Raw genomic sequence first — 17,271 nt, 5'->3', positions numbered from 1 at the left:
AATTTTTTATTGGCCACAGCGAGGCCCATAACTCCTCTGCCGGCTAAACTCTTTCCCATTTGCCACAGCAAGATCTGCTTGGAGATTAGCAGGAGCTCTGCTTCTCGCCGCTATGTGTAGCCGCAAAAGCTACACCTACATCCGCTACATACAGCGGCGAGAAGCAGAACTTCATTGAGAAGCTCTGAGAAAGATGTTTAACAGGCATCGAAATGTGAAAATCGCAGGTGAAATAAACTGGTTGCGCATAAAAAGAATCCTATAACATATAGCTACGAACCTGATAAAATTATTTTCATGTACACGGTTAAAGTAACTATTAAGACAGCCGTACCCGCTGCCGTTGTGGTGCCCGGTGTGGTTGGCTGCCCGGGACCGGACGATGAGCGGCCCGATGATGAAGCTACCCGCCCCGCCCAGACATCCCAGGATGGTACCTTAAAACACCGATAAGCAACCCCATGAAATTATTTCCAGATATGAAGTTGACTACTAAAACATTCCTACCCGCTTCCGTTGTGGTGCCCGGTACCGGTGTGGTTAGCGGCCCTTGAACGGACGATGAGCGGCCCGATGACGAAACTGGCAGCCGAGCCCAGGCAGCCGAGGATGGTACCTTAAACCACCGAAATTATATCAAATAGACACCAAAAACTCGTTTATTTTAGAAACACTGTCGTCTATGTGCTGCACGCAAGACGCTATACCTACTTGGTTATTGTTGATGTCGTCAGATTTTTATTATCATCAGGGATGAGTTGCCTGGACCAGGTCCACTCTCTCCCTCCAGACATCTCTGTACCCAAAAGCATTCTTTAAGTCCTTGACCCTCAACCCCACATCACGACCAATTTGGTCAGATTTTGATAATCTAAAATTACATTTATACGCTTATTATATTTCAATTAATTAATTCCATTATTTTACGAGGAAAGAGTGCTGCAAAATTAATACAATTTAGTCCTGCAAACTACTACAAGTTGATTGAACAATAAAGTTTGAGAGAGACTGTACCGATGGCCGTGGCGGTGGCGCGCTGCTCGTGCGGGAACCAGGCGGCAGACAGCACGGCCGGAGCGGACATGCACACCGGGCCCGCCATGCCGTTCAGACACTGGCCTATGTTCATCAGCCTAAAGAATGGGAGATAAAAATGCATCTGAGGAATGGAAAACATAATGTATCTTTTACATTGAAATATCCAGTTCATAAAGCCAACAAAGTTACCAGCCAGTCAGCCAACTAGTCAACCAACCAACCAACCAACCAACCAACCAACCAACCAACCAACCAACCAACCAACCAAACAAACAAACAAACAAACAGGCAAACAGACAGGCAAACAGACAGGCAAACAGACAGGCAAACAGACGTACGACAGGCAAACAAACAAACAACTAGTACGAACCGATCGACCAACAAACTAACCAAACAACCGACAAAGCATCATCCAGCGAAGAAGTAAACAACCAAAGCCCGTAAAAGCAACCCAATACTTTGCATAATTGGACAACTAAGGTCAAGATCATTCCACTGGCTCTTTTTATTCTAGCTACAGCCATAAGCGGTAATAGTAACATACCATGTGGCGGCTCCCATGTAGAACGCAGTGATGCATCGGATGGCCGTGCCGGCAAACACCAGGAGCGCTGTCACTATCACCGAGATGCGCAGGCCTGCAAGCAAACAGCAACACGTAACGCTAGTTCACCTTTTTCTGCACAACCTTGGCAGTCTCATCTTTTAGGCGCTTTGAACTAAGCATCTACCAGGAAATTGTCGAAATTGGTCCAATAGACATGCACATAGCACACCAGAAGAGTTAGTCGGCCCGAAACTACATGTTCCTACATAGGTCATTCTACAGTTTCCGACAAAGGTCAAACTACAGTTTGCGACATAGGTTGCGAACTAGTTTTGAAACGACTTTCTCTTTTGGAGTGTTATTTTTGTATTAGACCGATTTCTACTGTTTCCAGTGACACGTGAAGCCTGGTAGAGGCTAGTCTGTACTAACAGGTTGCAGTACTACAATATCAAAGTAGGGTTGACCTTTGACGTCCATCAGCCACGAGAAGGGCACAGCCAGTGGGATGTAAGCTATCGGGCCCCAGTTCGTCAGCAGGGCGATGTCGCTGTCCTTCCAGCCGAACACGAACTTGGCGGAGTCGGAGATCGGGCCCCACACGTTCCACACCATGCACTGGGTAGCCGCGAGCAGAGAGAACAGGGCCAGGATGTACCAGCGCCTCTTGTACACCCTCCCGTGCCGAAGTCCTGTATGGTTCGCCGGTACCGGGTCGCTGTCAGGTCGGTTTATACTGGAGTATGTGGTGTTGTAGTCCCTCAGCAGCGGGTCAGACTCCACCCGAATCTCGCTGTCTGTGAGCACCTCGTTCTTCAGCAAGCCAGGCATTTTTGGGTCTTAAAGGAGTCATAAAACTCTTGAAGAGAGGAAGAATCACCGAAAGTTTTCCTTCTACTAGAGTGTCACGGGATCATGCAGGCCGCAAAGTGTCAACCGGAGCGCTTATCTAACATTAGACGGACTTTGGACAATGTAAATCAGGTGTCGCTACACCTCAGTCTATTAATGGTACAAAGTGTTCGAAAGGTCATCGTAGCCTTGGCTTGTATGATAACACATCTCCAAGCAGATGTCGGAAACGGAGAATGAGACTTTTTCCCTTTTACACAACAAGTTTTTCTCACCTGCTGACGTTTCGATGTCTGTCAGACTCAGAGCTTCTAACTGGAGTTCTGCTTCTCGCAGCGCCACCTACATCGGCTACATATTTATACCGGCGAGAAGCAGAACTACAGTTGAGGAAGATGTCTGACAGACATCGAAACGTCAGCATGTGAGAAAAACTTGTTGTGTAAAAGAAAGTTCTTCTGTCCTATGATCTACCAACCTGATGAAATTATTTTCTGGAGACTTTTTGCCGCGTGCCTCTTTTTGAGACATAGGTTGTTACTGGAAATCAGCGCCGGAGAGTTTGCGGATGTCTTCCGTCACTTTTCTAGCGTCTGCTTGGACATCATACATTACGCTACCAATGTAAACGTTTAGATCAGAACGTTTATGAAATATGACGTTACCATTTATTGGACGGTATTTCTAAATTCTGCTAAGTGTAATTATAATGAAGTGACGCATCATAGTTTCTCTCTGGCAACCGTGTTTATTGACATAAGTGCATATGTACAAAATATTTGATCATCTCACACCCCAGTCATCACATTATTTATTCCTATAGATGTCTTAAAATACAATTCTTTTTATAGACAGATGCAAATGTTAATGACTGTATTGAAAAGTGTTTAAACACTGTGATTATAGGTGGAAAGGTTTTAACAAATGGCACACTAGCGTTAAAACACTTTGGTGGTTCTTGACATAAATACTGAGGGTCTATGTGCATGTAAAATGTAAAACGTTATGCCACATGATGTCTAGCATCATAGCTAGAAGAATGTATCATGCCATTATTTATTAATGTTATTCCGTACCAACAGTAGCTGCAATATTTTCACATTTATTGATCACTTGAGAGATAGAAATTTAGAAATGTTTTTTTTCCTATAGCAACTGTTTGGTAGGCATGACAGCAGCATATTGCTTGTGGCACATAACAACAAGATGTATCCTAGAAAGAGTAGATAAAAGTTTTCAGGTCCTGTTTTTTCAAGATCATCCTAAGTTCAAATGCCATTTTCCCATCTTTCATGTAAGAAGTGGTAAGACTATAGGACAACTATTTCCAAAAAATTTTTTCTATGTTTAAGTACATAGTAGACATTGAGTTCACCTGCATGTTAAAAAAGAGTGTATTTAAACAACAGAGTTCTTTTATACATTGTTTTGAAAGTTCTTTTTCTATGATGTTTGTTCACTTGAGTATCTATGCAGCATAATTTCTCATTGGCAACAGTGCATTTTTCCTCTACGACTAGTGCTACTCTCATGCATTTGGCAAAATGATGTCAGTAATATATACACTTGACAGCCTTTTATACAATGGTTGGTAAAATCCGACAAAGAGAAGTACATTTTGTTGTACGTATGATTGAGTGGAAGAGTGAAATTTGGTATTTCTAGTAATTTATCAGACCTAAATGGTGTAAAATCCGCCGTCGTGTTTTCTTGAGTATCCTTGGTTTGTGGCTGCACTGTGGTGGCTCTCTGGAAAATAAGAAGGAATTGAAATATCAGTATCAAGAAAAAAAAGGGACTAAGAAGCAACAAAAACACTGAAAGTGTGTTGTAACGCTAGTTCACCTTTAACCGCAGGGTAACCTATAAACGTTCTTTTTGAAAACAAGGTATATTGGGATATCAAGTTGAAGGACAGTGTTTTCAAACTGCAATAGTTTGAAAACATTACAATTAGAAAACACCGTCCAGCGATTTCATATCCCTATATAGCCTGTGTATCAACACAACGGATATAAGTTACCCCGAGAATAAAGGTGAACATCACCTTACATTGACCTACAGGTGGCATTGCACAGAATATAGGAAAAGCTGTAATTTCAGCACAATGGACAGGACCACCCTGCCTGCCTGGGCAAATGCTTATTTCATCTTCATTCCTTTGTATTTGTGTGATCCTTCAACAAATAAAACATTGCATTTATGGTACTGCTGAACTAATTTACAAATATAATGTGTAACATGCATTGGCATAATACCGGTAGTAAGACTTATACCGGTAGATTAAAAATACTGGAACTTAAAGAGATCTACACATGCAACAATAGTTATTTCTGAGCTGTGCACACTTCAGACATCTAGGTGTCCAATACATCATTTACAAAGCATCGATAACAATGCATTCGAAGACAACAAGGCCAAAAGTTTTCAGTATCTTTTTCGGGGTAGGCAGCTCGTCGTGGGACGAACACACCATCACATTCATTGCCAAATTTATAGATCATAATTACACATGCTCACGGCACAAGACGAACATGATTCAACAACAATCTTGAATTTCTGTTGGTGACCTACAACTCATGTAAAAGTGTGAAGAACCGTTGCATAATAGCCCGGATCTACGACTGAATGGGCAAAATTGAACGTACGCAGCCATTTTCCCGCCATTTTTATATCTACGCTAGCAGTGAAGTGTTACGTCATAGCGGTTGTGACGGACAGAAGTTAAATGAAAATTCTTGACAGTATACGTCCGTTTTCTCATGACATTTTGTATGCTCATGCAGGTTTATGTTTTATGCATTTACTGACAGAAAAGGAAGGAACATCAGAGGATGTATAAATGTACATAGCGGCAGTTAATTGTGCCGTGTTTCTTCCTACCGGTATTTGTTACCCCCTCCCAACCACGAGCCCGTTCGCCGTGTAATTCCGCGGCGCGTTACAATTACAATATTACGCTTTTAGCAGGACAAGAGTGGCAGAAAAGTTACACAGAAGAAGTGGCAAGGGTAACCTATAACAGCAACATGTAACTGGAGAAAATGATACGTTGACAATTTGTCAAATCAGTATGGCTAGAGAAATCGTCGTAAACGTACCGGTATTATGATAATAGATGTTAATGAATGTATCTTTAACACTACTTCACCTTTATCCACGGGGTAACCTATATCCATCGTAAGTTTTAAAACAAAGAGGCTATTTGGGGATATGAAGTCAATCGACGCTGGTTTCCAATTGTGATATTGCAGTTGTTTCCACAATATTGGACCATTCGTCTACTTGATATCCCTTAGTACCCTGTTTTTAAAATAACGAATATAGGTTACCCCACGGATAAAGGTGAAGTAGCATTATATTTAAAATTTTGAATAAAATCCTTTGCAACGTAAATTTTCCTTGAAATGCAAATATTTAAAAGTTTCCTGGGGGTTCAAAATTTTCTGATTACTTTTTCAAGTCTAAAATGTTGCTAATAAGAGATAAGGGATCACCTACCAATAGCACCCCCCTTGTTACTGTGGACCGGCTCCTTTTTGTCTGCATCACACACCCTCAGGGGCGGGTCCGCGGGGTCAAACGGGGGCGGCACGTACTTGATGCGATTCTTCAAGATCCGGCTGGAACAGAAAGTTGGGAGGCAATGTCAGCACAGGATTATGTGAGATGCATATGATATACAGTAGAAGCCGCTTAATTGCACACCCCATTTGTCAGTGCATTGTGTTTTTATTTTGTGCAATTAACAGAAGTGTGTGATTATCCGTTGTGCAATTAACTGGCTTCTATCTACTGTATTCCAACTGAAGAAGAGACTTATGGTAACACATTGGAAGTTAGATAACTTTACACTTTACACACAGAGTTGATAGATACAAAATATACTAAGTCAACATTTTCATAACTAGCATCAACATGAAGAGAAAATTTTAAGAAGAGAAAATACAAGAATATTACAGATAAATATAACCTAGAGCAAAGATGAAAGATGTGTCAAAACGCAATAGATATGAGCACAGTCATTGATAAAGGTTTTAAAAGAAAAAGGAATGGTAATCTTACCCGTGTGGTAGGCCCACAGTTTCTGGTTGTACCAGAGTTTTGGGTTTGTCGTACAAGAACCGATCGTGTTGGTCGTATGTGGACTTCAGCACAAAGTCTAGGCTGTCACTGGGGGCCTGCAAAAAAAGTCAACACTTAACATTTGGTCGCAATGGGAAGCTAAGAGATGAAGTTTCTTCTAGCAAACCTTCATTTTCAGACAAGCAATGTCATTGAATGACACTGTGACCTTTCTGTTGTCTGTGTATTTCTTCAAACACATCCCTAGCCTTATTAAAAAATTTAAAAAAAACAAGACCCTTGCTGGCATGGCCCATACACTTTAAAGAGAAATGATTTTCCATAGTTATAATCAAAACACAAAAGAAAACGTTATAAAACCATGACAACATGCCCCCACCTGTGGGTCATAGTAGTGTGCCTCCCTACGCTGGCTGGACAGGGTTGCCTTGTGGTTGAGTCTGTTCCACGGGTCCTGGGACTGGGCGATGTGGGGAGGGACGGAGTAGGGGGGCATCTGGGGGTAGAGAGGAAACAATGATTTTAACATTTAGTATTTCATATCATAGCCATATGAGAGGAACTATTGGAAAATGCTCCATGGATGTGGTATTGACACATCACTGATCATTTGAAAGGCAGTAGCGATAGGCAATCTCATAAGACAAAGTCTATGCCTATATTGATGTGTTGATTTCTGCTGTAAAAACTCAGCCCTGCAGCATTGGCTATGGCTAAACAGTCCTATAAGAGAGTGGCAGTCTCTGCCACATAGGGCACATCTGTAAGGTCTGTTTTTTTCAGGTCTGGCTTTTGACTTTTGCTGGTGACAAATCTGAATAATTTCAAGAAGTTCTTTCAAGTATTTGAATGTGAAACTTTTCTTCTTCTTCTTCTTCTTTCGGTAAGTTGAACTGCGACTAGAAATTCAGACAGTTGGGTTCCTGGCTGAAGGGGGCATGCTTAAGATTTGGGTACTGTTTTTCCAAATCCATAGTGCTCCAGCGTTTAGAGATGTTTTGTCAACACGGCGGGGGTATCGTTTTGCAGGTCTGGCTTTTCATCAGCCACTCCTCACACCTTGTTGACGGTACGGAAGTGCTGTAAGCTATCGGGCGAGAAGAAAGGGCGCTGTTTTCATGTACACTGGGGACTTCTCACAGGGTAAACAATGTGTTGCGCTGGAAACGTAATTAGCTTTAGGCCACTTTTTCCAAAAATAATCATGATTCGGGTACAAAGACCAAGGTACTAGAGGTCTCGGGGATAGAAACAGCTTTTTGACAAGATTTGGTACAAATGAAGCTACACTATTTGAAATGAATAGAGGTTATTATGTTGGGAGTGAACATCTGAAACATCAAGTCACGGTAAAAATCGATGAAAATGCTTTTAGGCTTTTCTAGAAACAGAAGAGCGCTATCCAGTGCCTACTGAAGTATGGCTGCCTGAAGTTGAAAAAGAGCTCGCCAGTTTGTTTTTCAAGAGACCCTTTTACTTTGTGTATGCATAATCCATCGTTTTCTGTACAATTTGTGTTTATTCGTACGTTTTTCCTCGGGTCAAATGAGTCTTGCTTACGTAGAAATGGTTGAATTATGCTAGATTTCACACTTATGTTTGATTACATCAAGGATATTACTCACCTGAGACTGCCTCGCTCCAACAAAATTATCGTCGCTTTCCAGCTTTGGGAAGGGGTAAGGGTCTCTCTTGGATGTCATCGTCATCTTGAAGGTCTACTCGAGCCAGGAATCAGCCTAGAAATCGCAGAATCGTCCCTGAAATTTAGGCACAACACGCTTTCTCCGGGTTGCCACGTAACTGTGCCGAAACAACCGGTGGCGGATAGATCCTATCCGGGATTTCATGTTCACCGGAAGTGATGTAAGGGCCGCAGTGCGCATGACCACAGACTTAGCTCGAAACCAGAAACATGGACATTTCTGATGGGTTAGCGCGGTGTAGGGAGAACACACGAAAATTTTACTTTTGTCGGCTGCTTGGACGTTTTGTTGAAGTGACAGTAGCTTCTCTGCGTAAAGAACAAGCTCCCGGATCCCCTGATAATAGGTAAGGCGAAATGTAATGTAATTTCTTGGCTCATTTTTCTCCAAAATGTCAGCAATCACTGACAGAAATCCAGTCGACAGTCGAAGAAAAACAACAGTACATGTTACTAAGATAGTAAGAAATGTCTTCATATCATACCAATTGATCGACGTGTACCCAGGACATATTTTTGAAGTGATTACTTGTCTGGCCCAGTGGCGGGTGTTATATTCTGCCGTTCAACACATGGTAGTTTTACTGGTGGTCTTTGTTTTATATGGCAATGACAATCATGATCTTTATTGCATACTAGTATTCCTACCAACCTGAGCTAAATGCAATGACGAGAGAGTTAGATAAATTAAGTATACAATGTAGGTGTAAAGAGGTTACATTTTATATCTAAAATCTACAGAGTCTCTTCTCTCATTTAAAAACTTGTGTAAACGAATTTACAGAGCTTTCCCAGTACGTTGTACTCTTTATACTTGATTGAACGTTATGTGAGTAGGGTTTACGGAAAAGGCTGGGCTGTCTACCTGGGCTGTCTACCTGGGCTGTCTAGCTGGGCTGGCTATCACGTCAGGCTACTTGGACCTACGAAAGCCCATTGGGACAAAAGCTGTTTTGCAGTAGGGGTTCTTTGTGCTCAATGAAGAAGCTATGTGTGAAGGAACTGTATGTGAATGGGCTGTATGTGAAGGAGCTGTGTTTGAAGGAGCTGTGTGTGAAGGGGCTTTGTGTGAAGCAATTGTGTGTGTTACATAACTCAGAGGTTCTGGGTTCAAAACAGTTGATATGCCACCAATATTGTGCCCTTGGGAAGGGCTATTAACACGACTTATTGTCGATCCTAATGTATGGGCGCAGAAGCCTGAACCCTGACAGCCACTAAAGAACGGCTCCTGGACGCCTTTGACCAACTAGCCACCAGTCTTAAGACTAATCCAATCAGCCATATTAGTCGTGCTAATAGCCCTTCCCAAGGGCACAAGATTGGTGGCATATCAACTGTTTTGAACCCAGAACCTCTGGGTTATGTAACACACACAATTGCTTCACACAAAGCCCCTTCACACACAGCTCCTTCACATACAGCCCATTCACATACAGTTCTTTCACAAATAGCTTCTTCATTGAGCACAAAAAAACCCTACTGCTAAAACAGCTTTTGTCCCAATGGGCTTTCGTAGGTCCAAGTAGCCTGACGTGATAGCCAGCCCAGCTAGACAGCCCAGGTAGACAGCCCAGGTAGACAGCCCAGCCTTTTCCGTAAACCCTATGTGAGTAAGGTGCCTTTCCTTTGCCTATAGACCAGATAAGGCATTATACAGGTGAATAGGGTGCCTTTCCTTTGCCTATAGACGAGATAGGGCATTATACAGGTGAATAGGGTGCCTCACTTTTGCCTATAAACCAGAAAGGGCATTATACAGGTGATTACGGTGCCTTTCCTTTGCCTATACACCAGATAGGGCATTATACAGGTCAGTACCGTGTCTTTCTTTTGCCTATAGACCAGATAAGGCATTATACAGGTAAGGTGCCTTTCATTTGCCTATAGACCATGTACTAGTAGGGCATTATACAGCTGAGTATGGTGCCTTTCCTTTGCCTATAGACCAGATAGGGCATTATACGGGTGAGTCAGGTGCCTTTCCTTTGCCTATAGACCAGATAAGGGATTATACGGGTGAGTCACGGTGTCTTTCCTTTGCCTATAGACCAGATAAGCCATTATACGCGAGAGTAAGGTGCCTTTCCTTTGCCTAAAGACCAGATAGGGGATCCTTCACCTGAGTAGGGTGCCTTTCCATTGCCTATAGACCATGTAGGGCATTATACAGCTGAGTATGGTGCCTTTCCTTTGCCTATAGACCAGATAGGGCATTATACAGGTGAGTATGGTGTCTTTCCTTTGCCTATAGACCAGATAAGCCATTATACAGGTGAGTAAGGTGCCTTTCCTTTCCTATAGACCAGATAAGGCATTGTATAGGTGAGTAAGGTGCCTTTCCTTTATCTATAGACCAGATAGGGCATTATACAGCTGAGTACGGTGTCTTTCCTTTGCCTATAGACCAGATAACGCATTATACAGGTGATTACGGTGCCTCTCATTTGCCTATACACCAGATAGGGTATTATACAGGTGAATAGGGTGTCTTTCCTTTGCATATAGACCAGATAGGGCATTATACAGGTGAATAGGGTGCCTTTCCTTTGACTATAGACCAGATAGGGCATTATACAGCTGAGTAAGGTGTGTTTGTTTGACTATAGACCAGATAGGGTATTATACATTTGCTTACGGTGCCTTCCTTTTACTATAGACCAGATAGGGCTTTATACGGGTGAGTAAGTTGTGTTTTGTTTGATTTTAAACCATATAGGGTATTATACAGGTGATTAAGGTGTGTTTTCTTTGACTAAAAACCAGGTAAGACACTATACAGGTGAGTAAGGTGTGGTTCCTGTGACTGAAAACCAGGTAAGACATTATACAGGTGAGTAAGGTGTGGTTCCTGTGACTAAAGACCAGGTAAGACACTATACAGGTGATTACGGTGCCTTTCCTTTGACTATAGACCAGGTACGACACTGTACAGGTGTTTAAGGTGTGTTTATTTGACTATAGACAAAGGAAACACACATTACACACCTTACTTACCTGTGCAGTGTCTCACTTGGTCTTGGTGTCAAAGAAAACACACCTTACTCACCTGCCAGAAGCTCACCTGGACTGTAATCAAAGAAAACACACCTTTCTCACCTTTACAGTGTTTCACCTGGTGGAAACACTCCTTTCTCACCCGTATAATGCCCTATATGGTCTATACTCAAAGGAAACACACCATACTCACCCGTATACTACTCTATCTGGTCTATAGTCAAAGGAAACACACCTTACTCACCCGTATAATGCCCTATATGGTCTATACTCAAAGAAACACACCTTACTCACCCGTATAATACCCTATCTGGTCTATACTCAAAGGAAACACACCTTACTCACCCGTATAATGCCCTATCTGGTCTATACTCAAAGGAAACACATTTTACTCACCCGTATAATGCCCTATCTGGTCTATAGGCAAACAAACATGCCCTACTCACCTGTACAGTGTCTTACCTTGTCCACCTGTATATTGTCTTGCCTGTTCTCTAGACAATGAAACAGCACCTTACGTACCTGTACAGTGCCTCATCTCTCACAAAGGTTACTCACCTTACTCAACTGTGAAGACCTCACCTGGTCTGTACTCAAAGGAAATACACCTTACTCGCCTGTACAGCATTCCAATTGGTCTTTATTTGGTCTAAGAAATCACACCTTACTCACTTCTAAGGAACCCCCCTTATCCATATCTTTGTCTTATTTTATTCTTTTAAAAATAATTTGCCAGTCGGTATGATTTAAAAAAGGCTTTTTTTTACATTGCAGGTACCAGTGACAACACCTATGCCACATGGAAACCTACATTTTAAACTGCCTGCATTTCTATTACCCAATTTGTTGATATTCTTAGCTTGTCTTAACAGTGTGGATTTTTGAAGCCTCTATATAAATATCGTGAACTTCTAAAACCCCAATTTATCTTGAAGATGATTGAACTTTTTTCCAACTTGTATAACAGATGAAATGTATAAATATTGCAGTGCACATTGAGATGTGGTCTGTGTTTGACATTAAGCATATATTTTGAGGTTGTGTTTGGCATTGTAAAACTTCATATAGTTGTAAGATGACAATGCTTTGGAGACAAGACTTTGGACATCATGGTCAGATGTTGAGAAGATGAAAAGAAGGCCTCTTCTTCAAGGAACATTGAGATATAGATTAAACATTTAAAGGGTAGCTAATTGTTGGAGTCCAGTCCTCTTCCCCAACAGTTGCTTGTCAGGTGGAGGAAGCAGACCAAAATGAAAAAGACCAGGCTAAGGAACTACTAAGTATAGTACATGTATCTTGAATATTTGTCATATTTACACTTGTACATTGCTATAATTTAAAGTAGACGTCTCTCTTTGGTTGACAACAAATTTGAAAAAGTCATGCGTACTCGTCTAGGGGACATATGTACATTCTAAAGTGCTGACTTGATGTAAAGATTTTATCAAGAGGTTGCATACTGTAAAAGCCACTAGGTCTGGTTCATGATATGGAATAATAAATGTAATTTTCAATCATTTTGGCTTGAGCAGTAGTAAATTAACATATACATGTGAACGAAAGGACTCACATAATGTGAATCTTCACATTTATTCATAGTGCCCCAGGCAGGCCCTCTTTCAGGTGTTTTGTGACATGAAAATTATTTGCGGGAACGTTAGTGTAAGTGCAACTGTATAGATGCATTTTTAATGAGGACCAATGCATTTCTAAGATCTCTGATGCATGCTGCATGTCTGCCTGCCAGGCTAGTGTGGTAGCTCTAAAGATCTTAGACACTTCAGAAAGTTCAGTATTACAATGTACAATGATGTAGTGTTACAACAATGGCTGTGACATTTCAGAATTACAATATTCAATGATGTATTAAATGTTACAACAATGGCTGTGAAGTCACATGAGTTTTGAAGTTTTAATGACATGTATATTGGCAGGACTGTGGTTGGGGATTTATGATTCTTTAGTCTTTCTTGTGGTATTTTCCAACACCTTTCTTTAGAGCACCCAAACATCAATAACTTACACTAACGATACCATACTACCACCAACTTGCTTCTATTATAGTTTTAAGAAATAAAAATTTACAGCTTGTTGTGTGCTGAAAACCGTTGAACCAGAAACAACAGTTCAATTCTATCTGTGCTTCAAACCGACTTTCTTCTGACAGTAACGTAAAGCCACTGATGGGACCACATCTGGTAACGTTATAGTTATACTTATAGATTAACACCACATGAAGAAAATAGCGCTGACCTACATTTTTGACATCCAGTATTTGTTCTAGTTTCTTTCCTGTTATACTTCATTCTCATTATAATTAAAAGCACACTTAATTAACCGTTCAAACGCTCCCGAGTTAAAGCCTCAACAGTGCACACACAACGTTAGCATTGGAGTATAACGTTAGCTCGCATTTCGTACAAAAACTGGGCAGAAACACGATCGAAAAACTCACCATTTCCCCCGAATAGCTTGTTATCCTTTTTGATTTCTGAATAGTTGGTCAGTGTTTATTTCTTAAAGTTTCCTCGAAATCTTTGAGTGAATTAATAAAGATTTGATCGATTGGCAACTGCGATCCGACGACGGCAGGCGATAGTTTCGCAGCCATGGTTGCTCGGTCGTTCCCAAGGCACAGTGCAACGCACACCCTGGGAACGAGGTCATACGTCACGGGTCAGAGGTCACAACATGAAATCCCGGATAGGATCTATCCGCCACCGAAACAACCTTACAGCTGGGGGAAAGCCTATCTGAGTGTTGCCTAGCACCATGGCAACCGCGCACGGGACGGTGGGTAAGCAATCTTTCTCGCGATTTGCGAGACTTCAATTCGCGAGATTTGGCGACATCGAACAGGTGATTGCCCAAGTCTCGCGAGAGTTTGATTTACGAGACTTCGCGACATCGAACAGGTGGGTCAAAGGTTATCCAACGCGGTGCATTGTGGGGAGAAGTTAGACGCAGTGGGTGAGGGACCAAAAAATTAAGGTGTCAGCCCCAAATTTGATGTTTCTTCCCCATATGTTGGGCTGGTAGACCGGTAACTTGCACCAGAAAAGCGGAACAGGTTTTTCGTTCGGCAGCTTGCAGTAGGGAGGGCCATTTTGCCGAAATTAGCTAGTTCTTCCAGCCACATCGCGCGTGACGAATCCCGGAGAGAGTACGCGGAAGGATCAAGATGATTCCGTGCCAGGTGGTTGTACTGGTGGTGGTGATGTTGTTGTCGGCAGGACCGGCCGTACATGGACAGGGCGGGACGGACACCCCTCCTGCACCGCAGCCACCCCAGCCCACACAGGCTCCACAGCCGCCAGCCAGCCCTGCATGTACAGCCGTAAGTAGACAGGCACTGGCGCGTGTCGGTGGGACATGATGCCGATAACTTTCTGTACAGCTGTGTGGCACCGTAAACATCTCCTCCATCGCTCCGGCGATTTCTCCAAAATTCTCGCCTTGTTTTGGCCAAGTTCAGTTCTGTTGTGTCGAAAACATGTTGTCTCGATCGTATTTTCTCCCATCCATGTTTGAATTCAGAAACAAAATCAAAGTCTTCATTTAATATTCCAACTCCAAGTGCAATAACAGAACACGGTGACTGCCATTTAATTTTTTAAGACCCAAGAATTTTTAAAGGTAAATAAATGCCAAATGAACAGAAATGTAGGAACCTAAACAAATACTACAATTAAGTATAATTTTTTGTATCAACTCAAGCTACATATGTAAAACTTATCTGTACTTCTTGTAGGGACATTATATCATAGGGATATATAATGTTAAGACTCTAGTAACCATATAAGGCTTCTTATCATTATGACATTAATTAATTAGTTTTTAAAGCTGAAAAAAAAATGATGTCCATGACCCCACACTTTAGATCTGTACAAAAATGTGTATTTTTGTGTATTCAGTGCTGTTTCGCAAACAAATTTTGATTTTGCCTTGTCACTGAATGTCAGTTTTGGGGCCTTGATTATTCCCAATGGATTTTGGCTCAGCTGGCTACAATAATCCCTACATATGAGGCTAGGTTTCCATGGTGTCTGAGGTACACTGATGGTTTGTTTAGTAAAGATCATCAGGATTAGAAAAGTAAAGAAAACGTCATTTGGCATTTCCCCTTTCAGGTTACGTAGTTGGTCGGTTCTTGTCTTTGGACAAAAAGGAATTTGATACAAATCTGGGGTCAGATAGAAGCTTGTGTGTTATGCTGAAGGGAAGAGATATCTGCAATACAAAATTAATACGTCGTATTGAGGAAAATATTTAGTGATTTGCGATAATGCATGGTGTATGATAGATACTGAACATTAATTATTATTACTAGTCGAGTTACATGCTGACTCAGCTCAGCTTTCTTCTTTTGCTGTATTCTTTTTCATCCATTCGACCACATGTGGTCTTTTGTGCATTTAGCCTCCGGGCATGAACATGCAATAAAGACTATTAGTTATTATTTTAATACAACTTAACCAACAGATTAGAGGTAGCTGTCCACGTGTCAGTTTGCCAGTAGAATCATGCTCAGGCTGGGAACAGTGGAGCGTCATGCCGCCTGTCCAAACTGGTTGGACCAGTCACAGTAATTAGCTTTCCAGGCATCTTGTGACACAAATTAGACAAGGTTCATGTCATGCCATCATGATGCTGTCATAACATACTTGTTTTATAATCTTACTTAAAAACACTAAGTTACAGCATATGACTTCAACATCAAAATTACAATGAAGAAACATTTAAATGGATACACACCTAGGCTAGATCATAGAATAGATGCCCTGAGGCCAAGTTGTTACCAGTAATTGATTTTGATTCAATACGGCTATCAGGAATTCTACTTGTAAAAGTAGCACTGTACTGACGTGGGCACTGTTTCATTTTAGCCATAATTTTATAACAAGAGTCGATTTTTCAAACCTTGAAATCTTGATAATGATGAGAAAAGTAACAATAGACAATGTTACTACAATTCCCTACTTAAGTTCCAAAGGTCTATCTATTCATACCAATCTCAACACCTTCTTTATCCTGGTGCCCTGTGTAATTAAAGCACTGTCATCATCATGTGACAAGTCCAGCCATGGTAGTCAGGGAAGCTTAAGATGACAAGCACAGCTGTTCCACTTTTTGCTTTAACAAAGAAATGGAATAATTTATTACAGATCTAATTCTTTGTTATCTGTACAGAAAACTGTTTCTACTAGAATCCTAGGTTTTACATTTCAACTTGCTAATAAGCTGTTTATATTAGGTACAAATTGTCTATCAGTTCCGTAATAGTCTGTCCTTGCATAACTGGTTTCTTGATTAAAAGCTGTATTGCAGTTTACTGAAAATGGGGCATTAAAGTTTTTATAGCTGGTTTATCATGCACACTTAGATTAACTTAGGATAACCAAGAAATTGTAGAATTTCAGTGTAGGAAATTTGACCTACATATAGGACTGTTGAAGACTCAACAAGGAACTCACAGTACAGTAAATGCCAAGACCTGGCCTTGGTACTGCAATGTCTTTCTCAGTAAGGTCCCAATGTAAATTACAATCATGCACTGACCAAGAGCATTGAAGACATCATCAAAATTGCTGTAATATGTCAATCATAGTCTTGGTACTAACCTCCACTGTTGTGTTTGTGTAGGCTGACTTCCACTATGAGTATGAGTACACTGAGTGTGACAGCAGTGGGGGAAGATGAAGAGTTCTGGTGCCTAACGTGGGCACATGTACTAACAAACCTCCACTGTTGTGTTTGTACATGTACTAACCTCCACTGTTGTGTTTGTGTAGGCTGACATGTACTAACAAACCTCCACTGTTGTGTTTGTACATGTACTAACCTCCACTGTTGTGTTTGTGTAGGATGACTTCCACTATGAGTATGAGTACACCGAGTGTGACAGCAGTGGGGGAAGATGGAGAGTTCTGGTGCCTAACGTGGGCACATGTACTAACAAACCTCCACTGTTGTGTTTGTACATGTACTAACCTCCACTGTTGTGTTTGTGTAGGATGACTTCCAATATGAGTACACCGAGTGC

General features: G+C 41.5%; 2 protein-coding genes and 2 long non-coding RNA genes across 5 annotated transcripts in view; 1 reads left to right on the top strand and 3 right to left on the bottom strand.

Moving 5' to 3' along the window:
• The window catches only part of LOC118415863, a 5,651-nt gene extending 5,183 nt beyond the window's left edge, over positions 1-468 (bottom strand). Inside the window, exon 1 of the long non-coding RNA XR_004831158.1 lies at positions 335-468. This is a non-coding gene — a long non-coding RNA (uncharacterized LOC118415863). The remainder of the gene's footprint in view (positions 1-334) is intronic.
• The window catches only part of LOC118416355 (solute carrier family 49 member 4-like), a 16,711-nt gene extending 13,999 nt beyond the window's left edge, over positions 1-2,712 (bottom strand). Inside the window, exons 1-3 of the mRNA XM_035821448.1 lie at positions 2,053-2,712; positions 1,583-1,676; positions 975-1,133 (exon numbers count right to left, since the gene is read on the bottom strand). Coding sequence (XP_035677341.1) covers positions 975-1,133; positions 1,583-1,676; positions 2,053-2,416 — 617 coding nt within the window. The 5' untranslated portion in view covers positions 2,417-2,712. The remainder of the gene's footprint in view (positions 1-974; positions 1,134-1,582; positions 1,677-2,052) is intronic.
• Positions 2,713-3,690: 978 nt separating this feature from the next.
• Positions 3,691-14,090, bottom strand: LOC118415852 (uncharacterized protein C1orf194 homolog). 2 transcript variants are annotated; one of them, XM_035820709.1, is made up of 6 exons: positions 13,960-14,090; positions 8,149-8,342; positions 6,903-7,019; positions 6,503-6,618; positions 5,939-6,060; positions 3,691-4,186 (listed from the first exon to the last, which is right to left on the bottom strand). In XM_035820709.1, exons 2-6 carry the CDS (start codon positions 8,230-8,232, stop codon positions 4,116-4,118), a joined length of 510 nt encoding a protein of 169 aa, XP_035676602.1. In that variant the 5' UTR covers positions 8,233-8,342; positions 13,960-14,090; the 3' UTR covers positions 3,691-4,115. The 2 variants fall into 2 exon arrangements, with proteins under 2 accessions (XP_035676602.1, XP_035676603.1); XM_035820710.1 differs by having other exon boundaries at positions 8,149-8,331; positions 13,949-14,059.
• On the top strand, positions 8,349-13,120 carry LOC118415860. Its single transcript, XR_004831155.1, has 2 exons — positions 8,349-8,575; positions 12,000-13,120. It is a non-coding gene; the product is annotated as an uncharacterized LOC118415860 (long non-coding RNA).
• Positions 14,091-17,271: the final 3,181 nt, after the last annotated feature.

The sequence above is a fragment of the Branchiostoma floridae genome, chromosome 5, assembly GCF_000003815.2.
Source record: "Branchiostoma floridae strain S238N-H82 chromosome 5, Bfl_VNyyK, whole genome shotgun sequence".
Taxonomy (NCBI): domain Eukaryota; kingdom Metazoa; phylum Chordata; class Leptocardii; order Amphioxiformes; family Branchiostomatidae; genus Branchiostoma; species Branchiostoma floridae.
The sequence above is the reverse complement of the archived record's forward strand: the minus strand, read 5'-3'. Positions and strand labels throughout refer to the sequence as shown.